The sequence below is a fragment of the Cryptomeria japonica genome, chromosome 6 (assembly GCF_030272615.1).
Source record: "Cryptomeria japonica chromosome 6, Sugi_1.0, whole genome shotgun sequence".
NCBI lineage: Eukaryota > Viridiplantae > Streptophyta > Pinopsida > Cupressales > Cupressaceae > Cryptomeria > Cryptomeria japonica.
The window spans coordinates 599351350-599363892 of record NC_081410.1 but is presented as its reverse complement, the minus strand read 5'-3'; the positions used below and the strand labels follow the sequence as shown (position 1 = coordinate 599363892).

The 12543-nt window shown below is 33.9% G+C and overlaps 1 protein-coding gene across 1 annotated transcript; it reads right to left on the bottom strand.

Moving 5' to 3' along the window:
• Positions 1–8788: 8788 nt before the first annotated feature.
• LOC131036224 (cold-responsive protein kinase 1) lies at positions 8789–11714 on the bottom strand. The gene is made up of 7 exons (XM_057968070.1): positions 10795–11714; positions 10464–10598; positions 10233–10360; positions 9940–10153; positions 9628–9859; positions 9381–9531; positions 8789–9283 (listed from the first exon to the last, which is right to left on the bottom strand). Exons 1-7 carry the CDS (start codon positions 11594–11596, stop codon positions 8966–8968), a joined length of 1980 nt encoding a protein of 659 aa, XP_057824053.1. The 5' UTR covers positions 11597–11714; the 3' UTR covers positions 8789–8965.
• Between the last annotated feature and the right edge of the window lie 829 nt (positions 11715–12543).

The following is a 12543-nucleotide window of genomic DNA, read 5'->3' as shown; positions in this document are numbered from 1 at the left end:
CCGGTAGGCCAAAAAAAAAATAGAGTCCCCCCTTCAAAAATAATAAAAAACTTTCATAGTTCTGTAGCTATTTCTACACATCCTAACTAACTTTCAGCTTCTATACTTATCATCCCAATTAAAAACATCATCAATAATCCTACTACTTAAATTATTACTAAAAACACCAGCAGAGAGCATATTGCTAAGAGTTTTATCAGTCCTATAATAGTAAGAGTTAACATTAAAGGGTACGCAAACCCAACATAACATCCTTAAAATGATCATTAGTTAAAAAGAACAACAACAAAAAAATGAGAACCAATCTTTCTTGAGAAGGGTCCAATCATGCTGAAGTCTCCCAAGATTGCATTCCCAAGTGTCCATCTTATCCTTATCATCATCCACAATGTGCTCCATCTAGCCCTGCTTCTTGTAAAGTAGAAAATTGAACCCTAGTGATTCCCCACCTAGGAGAGAGAAATGAAATCACTAGGATTATTTTCACTTGGGAGATACTTTAAATTCAAAATAGGGGTTGAATCTACTAGATCCAAATCCAAGGGAAACAAGGATGTGAATTATAAGTGGATTGCAAGTGTTGGAATGCAATTTTCCGACTTTTGTAAGTAGAAGAGTTGACTTGTTGACTATGTGGAAAATCAAGACAAAATGGGTAAAATAAGGAGCTACCGATTTAGAATCATGTTGTAACGTTGGATCTAAGGTATTTAGACTGATACGGATCTGCCCTGCAAATTTGGACAAAAGTCTTCGGGACTAGGTTGAAAGTGTACTTGGTCCTTTTAAAAATTGGTGAATCGAAAAGAGTTTTTTTGTCTTTGCAAATGAAGCCCAAACCTACAATTATAGTTGTGCATCTGCAACTACACATGGAAAGGAAGGGAAGAAGGATTATGGATAGGGGTTTGCCTCAGTCAAACCTCGGTTAAGGAATCAACCTTGAAAGAAAGTAATTGCAAATGCTTAAATGTAAATGATAAAAATGTATATCTTGTAGATCTGCAATTTGTTGATGATGGTTGCTTTGCTTCTTGAATGTAATCACAAGTGTTGTATGAAATGACATGTAACATGAAAAAACCCTAACACACACACACATGCTTGCAAATGAATATTGTAATGTCGCTCCAATGGATGAATGAAGAAGACACATGAAGAAGGAGATGTTTGAAGACTTGAACACTTGAACACTTGCTGACAATAATGGAGACCTTCCGCTTGTTTACCCATTTGTTTCTTATCCTTGTATTATTTCTACTTATGAAAATGAGAGGATTGAATCCCCTTTTATACTAGCCTAGGAGAATCAATTCTTAACTCACTGAAGGCCGACATAGGAGAATTTAATTCCTCGAGAAGAAAATTAGGTCCAAGGGTTAGATGGACCCATCTTAGAGCCACCCTAAGAGGGAGGATAGGAGTGCCATGCCCCTGTCCTAGGGGGACCAAGGGTGCCATGACCCTGTCTTGCCCTATTTTGGGGCCTAGACAGGGTCACAAAGTGATGCAGGGGTCAGAACAAGAGACGATTTGAAATGATGATGCAAAGAGGGATCCCAATTAAGTAAGGGAATGCAGTAGCAAAGGTGAGGGCCTAAAATGTGGTCAAAATTGCAAGGGCTGCAATTTTACGATGCTACATTTAGCCCCCACTTTAGCATGATTATGGCTTATGCCAAGACTACTGGTAAAGTAGAAGAAAGAGAGGGATGAAGATAAGAGATGCAGAAAAATATCACAAGGAGTATAAGACATCATGAATCTTGAGGAACGAAGCCCCCAATATTAGGATCTTAACTCACTCAAACATATGCAAGAGCACACAAAACAAAAAGGACAAGACAAAGTAGAAAAGACACATGAAAAAAACCAAAAACAAAAGACCACAAATCAACTAGCTGAAGAGATGTCGATACTCAAATGTCTCAATAACTAATTGAAACACAAAGACAAATGCCATCACATAAACACCAATAATCACATAAAAGAGAAAAGATGACATCATCCATGAACCATCAATAGTAAAACTTTGAGTTCATGAGAGGAATAAGAGAGAGAACATGAATATACACTTTGGTGATCCATGAGAAGAAAGGCGAACAAGAGAAACCATGGACATCTCGCTCCTAAAACTAGGTGATCCATGGAGAAAAAGGACATGGAAAACTAGCCCCTAGATTCAGTGTAGGTGATCCATGTAAGGGATAAGAGTGAGAACATCATTAGTTCCACTCAACCTCATGTGCATATGTGCAAGTGAGGTTCAAAGAACCTCATAGGAGTCTATGCTCAAGTATGCTATAACCTATATAAGATGTATAGTACAAATGTCAAGAAAGTGGCAACATCTCTCTCTAAGAGGCTACCCTCTGGTTCCGAGAATGACCCACTATATAAGAGGAAAGTGGCGACATCTCTCTCTAAGAGGCTACCCTCTAGTTTCGAGAATGACCCACTATATAACACAAAATTGGCAACATCTCGCTCTAAGAGGTTGGCCTCTGATTCCAAGAATGACCCGGTGTATAAGAGAAAAAGTGACAACATCTCACTCTAAGAGGTTGTGCTCTAGTTCTGAGAATGACCCACTGTATAAGAGAAAAGTGACGACATCTCGCTCTAAGAGGCTGCCCTCTAGTTCCAAAAATGAACCACTGTATAAGGGAAAAGTGGCGACATCTCGCTCTAAGAGGCTACCCTCTAGTTCCGAGAATGACCCACTGTAAAAGGGATACAATGCATGAGAGAAATATAGTACAAAGGGAGTAGTGTGGGTGCCCCCCCCCCCCCGCCTTAAGATGTCAACATAGTTTAATGTTGATATCTTAAGGAAAGTAGAACAAGGATACCTACCTTCAACACAAAGAATATATCTTTTATGCAACAATGTCATAGATCTATGCAAGAGAGGGAATACTCTTCAAGCAAGGATAAGATAGTTGAAAAGTGATATCTTGTTGTAAGTATAAAGGAGATCCTTGGAGAAGAAGAGATATTTTCTCAAAGGACATCTTCCTCCAAGAGGAGTTGTCTTAGACAAATATAACATCTTCTAGAATGAAGCACAGAAGAGAACAAGAATTCAATCCTTCCTCCTATTGCTAGGTGAAAGGGATTCTTGATGAAGGATGACTCACTTTTATCCCAATGGGGATGGGTGAATTTATTATAGATATACATCACCAAGTGTGAATGAGATTGTAGTCAAGGACTTACACCTCTTGTATAAGAGAGAACCCTTGAGTGAACAACAACAATTCCACATAAGGAATGACATCAAGTAATAAAAATCACACCATCCACAACATAGGAAAGAGTGGATCCTTTAGAGAGAGAGAGAGATCATTGCCCCCCAAGTGTAGGACAATGAGAAGAATTACGCAACTTATAGAGAGAGACTACTCAGAAGAGATGTACCATTTCAAGGAAGGACTACATATGAAGGATAAATCCATTCAAGAAAGGACATCAAGTTATGAATAGCACAATAGAAGAGGTAAATTCCAAAGAGAGAGAAAGAAAAAGAAGGTTCACAAAAAGTTCTCTAAGGAGATATTGTTCATAATTTAGATGTACCATTTAAAGCAAGGGAAAGGTCCCACTCATGGAATAGGCATGCACTCGCATGAAGGAAAACTCCATGCAAGAAAAGACATCAAGTTTATGAATAATGTACTCCATAATGGAAATAGTGAATCCTTAGAAAGAGGGAAAGGAATATTCTTTCCCCCCAAGCATAGAGGCACAAAGAAATAGACTATTACGTTGCTCACTAAGTATGATTACACCTGAAATTGTACCACCATGAATGATAAGGAGCCCCCAATAGGTAGGCTACCTATGTCACATAGTGAGGAGCAACATAATAGGAACTTGAATTTTATTTAAAATGATCATGATGAATATGCCATTCATTGTTAGATGTTATTTTTAACATGCTTGAATCAATGTAATGTTATATTTGTGTTTTCAAAGCTTGATACTCATTAGTAGAATGGCCATGGGTTTGATGATATTTACAAAAAGAAGAATTTTGAGAAAGTTGTTTATGTTTTCTTCTTCATTTAGGACAAAGAGGAGATATTAAGTTGGAATTGAGAAGATTGGTCAGCACATTTTCTTGTTGTAACTCAAAATTTGAATGAGAAGTTGGGGATTTAGAAGACAATGGAGAAGAAAATATTGAAAAATGAAAGTGTGATTTCTCATGACTTTTTCACTCACATTTAAGCATTTATCCATTGCATCCATGTGTATGTTCAAAAGAGAGTTCACTATTAGGGGGAATTGGATTAAAGTTTAAAGAGGCCCAATCAATTTCAAGATTTGTGTTAAGAGAAAAATTTGGAATATGAAATTCAAGCATCTTAGACTTTCTAGAAAAGGTAGGAGTGAAATCCAAGGACCCCCAATCATCCTCTAAGAGTTCTTTTTTAGGGACTTCTTTAGTAGGAGATGGTGTATTTGAGTGAATTGAAGAGAGGATTGTAAGAAGTAAGAAAGCATATGATGCTTCACTTATGTTCTCATCAACTACCTCATTAGTATATGTGTAAGGTACAATATGATAATCAAGAAGAATTTTTGGTTTCCTAGGAACATGAATGGAATTGATTTGATTTTTGTTAGGCTCTTGATTTTTGGGAGAGAGCATTATTATGAGAAATAATATCATCCTCTTGTTCTAAGGTATCTTTATGTTTGAGACAATCATTAGAAAAGAGACTATCATATGTAATTAATGCTTCATCTTTAGAGGGAAGATCATGAAAAGAGGTTATGGTATCACTAGGATAAGTAGCCATAATATCATCCTCTTGCACCAAATAATCTTCATGAGGGAGATACTTTTTAGGAGAAGAAATGACACAATTCTCTAAAGGTTCGTCTTTAGGAGGGAGATCTTTGAAATAAGTGTCCATATTCCCTTTTGCACCAATGTGCCCTCCTTAATGAGATCAATTTTGGGAGAGGGTAAATCCTAGGTATGAATGAAAGGGAGAACTAAATTATCATCATATGCATGAAACAGAACATCATGAACATATTTAATGTAACTTGAAATTGATTTAGCAAAATAAGATAATAATTCCATATGCACTTATGATCAAGCAAGAAACTCATGTCATTTAACCATAATAATGTTCACCCCATACATGCATAGAAAATTGAATAAAGGAGGGAAAATGGAATTTAAATTACAAATTTGAAATTTAAATTTGAATTTAAAATTTAAATTTGAATTTAAAATTTAAATTTGAATTTAAAATTTGAAATTTAAATTTGAATTTAAAATTTGAAACTTGCAAAATAATTGAAGAATTCAAAATTCTAGGAAAAATGATTATTCAATTAAATGAGCAAATTGATTGAAAGAATAATAATGAAACCTCCTAGGAAATTGAAATTTTGAAATTAGGATTATGTGAAAAATAAACTTCTTAATTTAAAATTATCCAAAAGAGATTGCATTCTTAAAATTAGGGCCTATGGGATACCACTTTATTTCAAATTTAAAATGGACAGAATTAAGATCTTAAAATTAGGGCAGATTATAATTAACCACTTAATTTTAAAATTTTCCATGAAAGTTGAAATGTTGAAATTGGGAAATGTTTTCAATTTTAGAGGGATCAAAATTTGATAAAATCAACCAATTTTTTGGATTTAAGAAATGAAATACAATCATAACAGTCTCCCAAAATTTAGGGAAAAAAGCCAGGGACTAGGTTGAAAGTGCACCCAGTCCTCCCAACTTTTTCAGAAATTTTTAAGGATCAAAATTTGACAAAATCAACCAATTTTATGGATTTAAGCAATTAAATACAGTCATAACAGTCTCCCGAAATTTTGGGGAAAAAAGCCACAGACCAGGTTGAAAGTGCACCCGATCCTCCCAACTTTTTTAGAAATTTTCAGGATGAAAGCTACGATGATTTGAGAGCTAACTCCAAAAAATTGATTGATTTGATCTCTAGATAGGTGAAAAATACAATGAATTTCGACTCCCAAAATTTCAAGAAAACAGCTAGGGACCAGATGCAAAGTGTACCTGGTTTGACCAACTTTTTTCAAAAAATTTAGGGATTATAGAAATTATGATTTTATTGCAGAATCCAAAAAAACAGCTGATTTGGAGATGTCCAGATAGGTCAAATTAGCAGTCAAAGGTCGAAATAGGAGATTCTTAAAAATTAAGGTTTTACCACTTAATTTTTAGAATGAAAAGACATATTTGAATTGCAATTTTGAAATAGAAATCAGATCTAAAACAAGCAACCAAAATCCTATACTTCACAAGCTTAATTTCCTCAAAATGAAAAATTAGGAGTTTTATGCAATTAACCTCTAAATTTTTCTAAAAGATCAAACTTGAAAATGAAATTTTAAAGTTCAAATTGTAATTATTCAGATCTAACAAATAAGAAATCAAAAATTAAGATGTAGGGCGTCAAGTTCACCAAAATGTAAAGGGGAAAATTGAACCCTAGTGATTCCCCACCTAGGAAAGGGAAAGGAAATCACTAGGATTATTTTCACTTGGGAGATACTTTACATTCCAAAGGGGGGTTGAATCCACTAGATCCAAATCCAAGGGAAACAAGGATGTGAATTCTAAGTGGATTGCAAGTGTTGGAATGTAATTTTCCCTCATTTGTAAGTAGAAGAGTTGACTTGTAGACTATGCAGAAAATGAAGACAAAATGGGTGAAATAAGGAGCTACTGATTCATGATCATGATGTAACCTCAGATCTGAGGTATTTAGACTGATACAAATCTGCCCTGCAAATTTGGAGAAAAGTCCTCGGGACCGGTTTGAAAGTGTACTTGGTCCTCCAAAAAATCCATGAATCGAAAAGGGTTTTTCCAAATCTGTTGTTAATATGCTGACAGTGGTTCTGCCATTGTTTTCCTTGTTGTTCCAATGGGTCAGCCCCCTTGTGTTTTGGCTTCTTTTAATATCAAAAACAAATATGTAATACAAGCATATTTCAAATGTTGTAGATGATATTATATGCTTTCAAAATTATATTTATATAATGTCTCCCAAAAAACTAAAACCATAAAATAGTTATTACGTGAACATAAGTAAATAAAATAACCTGGAAGGAAATATACTAATTATAAAATAGTTATTCTTTTAAAATAAACATCTTATAAAAGTAAAATATAAATATAAATATCATTTCAATTCTTCATAATAAATGATGTAATTTTTTTGGATAAATATTAAAAATAATATTCATATGAAAAATAAAATAATTAATGAATTAAAATATTTTTTATTTTTTATTCAAATAATTCTTCAATAAAATATAAAACAATCATATTTAAAATTGAAAATGATAGTTATTTTAAAAATATCACTTACTAATTTTTTATTTTAATATACGTAAATATGTAATATTTATTTTAAAATTAACACTATATCTTATAATAAAAATAAAATAAAAAAGAAAAACAATGTAATAATATATGTCCATGTATTTTATATAGATTCTTTTATTATTATAATATTAAAAATAGTTTTTGATTAGTTGATTAGTTGTGGATTGCACGTTGATGCTTTCAGTATTCAAAACTTATTATTACATTGTCGACAAATCTTGGTCAATCAATGTGACCGGAAAACAAACACGGAATTTTTTGCAAAAATATGTAAATACGGCTAAATAAGACTAAATGTATTCAAATAATGAGTCTAGCTGACAGCATAATGGCAGGTAACAACCGGAAGAAAGGCCACGAGTCACCGTAAAACAGTGGATCGACGCACAGTTTTTTATTATATTATTATATTCAAAGATGTATTAGGTTGCTAACCTCAAAGCTGATGCAGAGAAAAGGAAACGGCGGATAGAACCATTGAAACCATTGAGTCGACTTGTTCTCAGTTCAAATCTTTTTTTTTATTTTTTTTATATGTAAATATATTATTTTAGTAGAAAAATATTAAAAATAATATTATTATTGTTAATAATTTTTTATTAATTATTCAAAGCAATTTTTCATAATCTTAATCATCCATCCATATTCATGTATTTATCAATAATAACAAACCACAAGCTATAATTTTGTGAATAAAACTTTATTTTAGACAATAAAAATGACATTACTTTAGTTTTGGTCAACTTTCTAATTTCAACTAAAAATGTTTACTATAAGGTTCAAATATAAAATATAATTTAATATTTATAAAAAAATTTAAAAGTGTCATTTTCAAATAAATTAAAATAAGAAAAGATTATCATATTAATATAAAATTAATTTGAGTTTAGAAGAGTATATATGATATAAAGTACAGATTTATTATATAAATATAAAAAATCATAAATTTTTAGATTTAAGTATTTTTATCAAGTACACAAAACAAAAGGTATAGCTGTTTTGTTAAAAAATAAGACTTGTTATATATAATATAAAAACACTACTTATTAAAAATTTTATAACTTAAATAAACATAAATGAAATCTAAATTAAATTATGATAAAATATAATATATATTCATACTAAATACAAAGTACTTCTCTAATTTCAATTTATGATTGAAAATTATTATAATGCAACAATGTTTTCAATTACAATCTTTGAAATAAAAAAACTAATAACCAATACTTATTATAGAAAAACCTTCTAATTTTTGAAATAAATAAAATCTTTTCAAAGAAGAAATGGAGACCAGCCTTAAACCTCACATACTAAGCAACATATTAAATCTAGAAAATGTGAATCAATTCTGAATATTTAACATTTTTAAATCTAAATCTAAAAATCAAAGCCTAATATATATGATGATTTAAACCATCCCATTGTTGTTGATTGCTCGTTTTGAAATTTAGAATATAAAATACAAATTTGGTCTTTTACAAAATATATATCGTCCATTAGCTTCTGATCTTTATATCAGTTCATGTAAAGCTATTTGTTGACGATGCATACAGTAAACTGGATCGGCTACAGCTAACGAGCATCGAGCGATTCTGTAATGTTTGCATTCGACGGAGAGGAGGATGTGCCAGAATTTGAACGTTCCCCGCGGATTCTATACCCCACATCTACGAAAGCAGGTTGAAACGGTTTCTTGTAATCAATGTCTGTCCCGCTCACCAGCATAGCCACCACCTGGGACATTGATGGCCTATCTACAACAGAAGCCTGTATGCATAACAGTGCAAGCTTTAACATCTTCAATATCTCTTCTTCATTATAATCTTCATTTTCTTCCATCCTTTTATCTACCACATCCAAAATATTTCCTCCTTCGTATAGCTTCCATACCTGCAGCATTTTTCATCAAAACTTTTGATGACAAGCAGCCCATAACAAGAAAACACAGATGTCCGATAGAAAAATAAAGATATTATGGAAGAAATACCCGTTCCAGCAGATATTCCATATCGGGCGGTTGCTTCAAGTCAATGCTTTTTCTCCCGCTAATGACCTCAAGAACTACCACACCATAACTGTAGGTGTCAGCTTTCTCAGTCAATTGCCCATGGATCGCGTATTCTGGAGCTGTGTATCCTCTGTCAAAACAAAACATCTCATCTCATCTCTTGTTACTATCTATACACAATATAACTCAAATTCTAAGTAATACAAATACTGGTATTTTTTCTTACAGAGTCCCTGCGATTCTTGTCGTAAGGTGACTTCTGTCATCGGGAAGAAGTCTTGCTAATCCAAAGTCTGCAATTTTAGGCTGTAGGTCGTCGTCCAGCAATATATTGCTGGATTTAATATCCCGATGGATGATACACACATGAAAATCTTCGTGGAGATATGCGAGACCTCGAGCAGTGCCCAATATGATGTTAAATCTTTCTTTCCAGCTTAGTATCTTTTCACTTTCACCTGCTTTCAACCTATTTTTATTAAAAGGATAATGGAAGACATCGCAATGGATCAGAAGGGAAACGGATGAAATTACGAACCAAATAATATTCTGTCAAGGCTACTGTTTGACATGTACTCATAGACAAGCAGTTTCTCTGGGCCTTGATTGCAGCATCCCAGCAAGCGCACCAGATTCCTGTGATGAACATTCGATACCAGCTTCACTTCGCTTTCGAATTCTGATATCGCACGCGCAGATTGGTTTAAAGTTAATTTCTTTACTGCAATGACTTTGCCGTTTTTCAGCGTACCCTACAACGAAATTAACCAATTTTCAGATAATAGATCCCAATTGATATACAAGATTAGCCCCCATTTCGTGGCATCTCACCTTATATACTTGCCCGAACCCTCCTTCTCCAATCTTGTTTTCGGGACCGAAGTTATTTGTGGCTTTTCTCAGTATCTTGTAATCAAAATCTACGGGTCCACGTAGTTCAGTTGCGGTTTCAGTATTCACTGTTGCACAGATTTGCACAGATTATGATTAGTTGCGCAAATTAATATCATCTTTAGCACAAGATTGTAATGGTATAGCAGTTTGGACAATGTTGAATTTTACCTTGTTTCTGTGGTGGCCGCCTAAAATATGCCACCACTCTCCGTCGAAAGAAAAACAGCGAGCATAAGACAGCGATGAGAATGACGCCTCCCACAACCCCAATTATTATCCACACGGTAGAGTTAACTTTACTACCTACAAAATTAATTGAACCCAAAAAATGAAAAATCAATTGACAAGAATAATTAAATGTATCTTTCCGTGGGCTATAAAACAAGAAGAAACAGCTAGCAAGAAAGACAGTGTACCGCTTTGACATGGATTTGTGATAACTTCAATCATTACACAGGTTAAAAGAAATTTTTATGACAGTGGGTTAAAATTTTCTAACCTGTAGACAAAAATTGTGCAAGATCAGTGGTCGCGTTGTCTGAAAAAAAGGAGTAAGTAGCATAACGCAGAGAGCAACCAGCGTCCACAGCACGTCCCTCCGAATAAGATAAACAATTCGCTATATTTGTCTGCGCTATGGTCAGACAATTCGTACAGCCTTCCTTTGTAAGAGATTTCAAACACCAGGCAAGCCCATAGATTGTTCTATTCGACGCATCCTTTCGAAACTGAGCAGCAAAGAAATCACTAGTCTTCGGAGTTGCAGTGCACAGATCACTTAACAAACTTTTACTTGTGACAGAAAACGAATCGGCATCCGTTCTAATACTTTGATTGCCGCACTGCTGTGAATTTCCATCAGCAGTACTCTGCGTATAAAAATTATTGCTTTCATATCGCAGGAAGCAACCGTCATAGATTGTTCTTCCCCCGGACACATTGGAGCAATTTCGAATTTGCTTCTCTGCGGCCGTTATACAATTAACGCAATCTGATGAATTTTTATCCTGTCTGCACTGAGCCAACATATAAACTGGATCTGAACCTGTGACTTGCTCTTCTGTAGCGAAGCCAGATGAAGCCACTGCTTGAAGCACAGATGCCAAACTGGCATTTAAATTTTGCTGAAATACTTTTACGCTGGTGCTCTTGACATTACTGCATCCAGATTGCAGGAGATTAGCCTCTGGATCTGCTAATGCAGGCACAACTAGCACCAATAATAAGAGGACTAAATCTAGAAAATCCATGGATTGTTGTTCATAAAAAATCGAAACGCTGCATTCTGCAATATGGGACATATTTAATCCGGCTAGTAAAAGGATTCATTATACAGACAACCAGGACGTGATGGGGACATCATCCTCATCACTAATTGGGATTTTAATTTTTTTAAATTTCAGGTGGGGCTTGTAAGGATTGTTTTGTTGCTTGATCTTGACTGCACACCCTTCCCCAGTTTACAACGTATTCGATTAGCGGAAAGTCTTGATCAATAAGGTGGCCGGCAAATCAGAACGGAATCTTTGAAAAAATATTTAAATACATAGAGTAAAATGTAATGCTCACATATACTGATTGCGTGCATTACTAAGTCCACCTGTATTTGCATACGCAAAAAACAAATACTTAACTCCTTGAGGTAGGCGGGGAAAAGGGATGAAAAGATTTTCTTCTCAGATTTGATGGCTTAAAACCGGCTGTTCACAACGCGAAACAGCACTAAGCATCACGTTTATATTCTAATTATATCGAATCTAGCATTAAGTAGATAGCAGAGAACGACAAAAGGAAAAGAACATAATCGAAACCATTAAACTAAATATATAACTGTGTGCTGTCTACAGAATCTCTAATACAATTTGTAAGTTGGGTGGTTTTTGTGCTCCATGTTTTTATAGACTATGTATAATAAGTTGACTTGTTTTCAGTGCAAAACTTCTCCATTTTTCATTTTTTTTCTAATCGTTAAGATATATATTATATTAATAGAAAAGTAATAGAAACCATTGTTGGTCCTGTTGATGTATTTTTATAGAAACTCGCTTTCTATGCTTATTATTATTTAATATTATACAGCTGTCATGTCACCGCCCCGACGAAGATACAATGGTCGTAGGTTCGAGTCTCGCCGCTTTTCTTTTGTTTTATTGAGAATATGAAGACACGTGTAACAATTTCCGAAGACTTTATAGAATAGGAAGAGACGTCTAATAATTTCCGAAGACTTTATAAACTATGGGTAAAT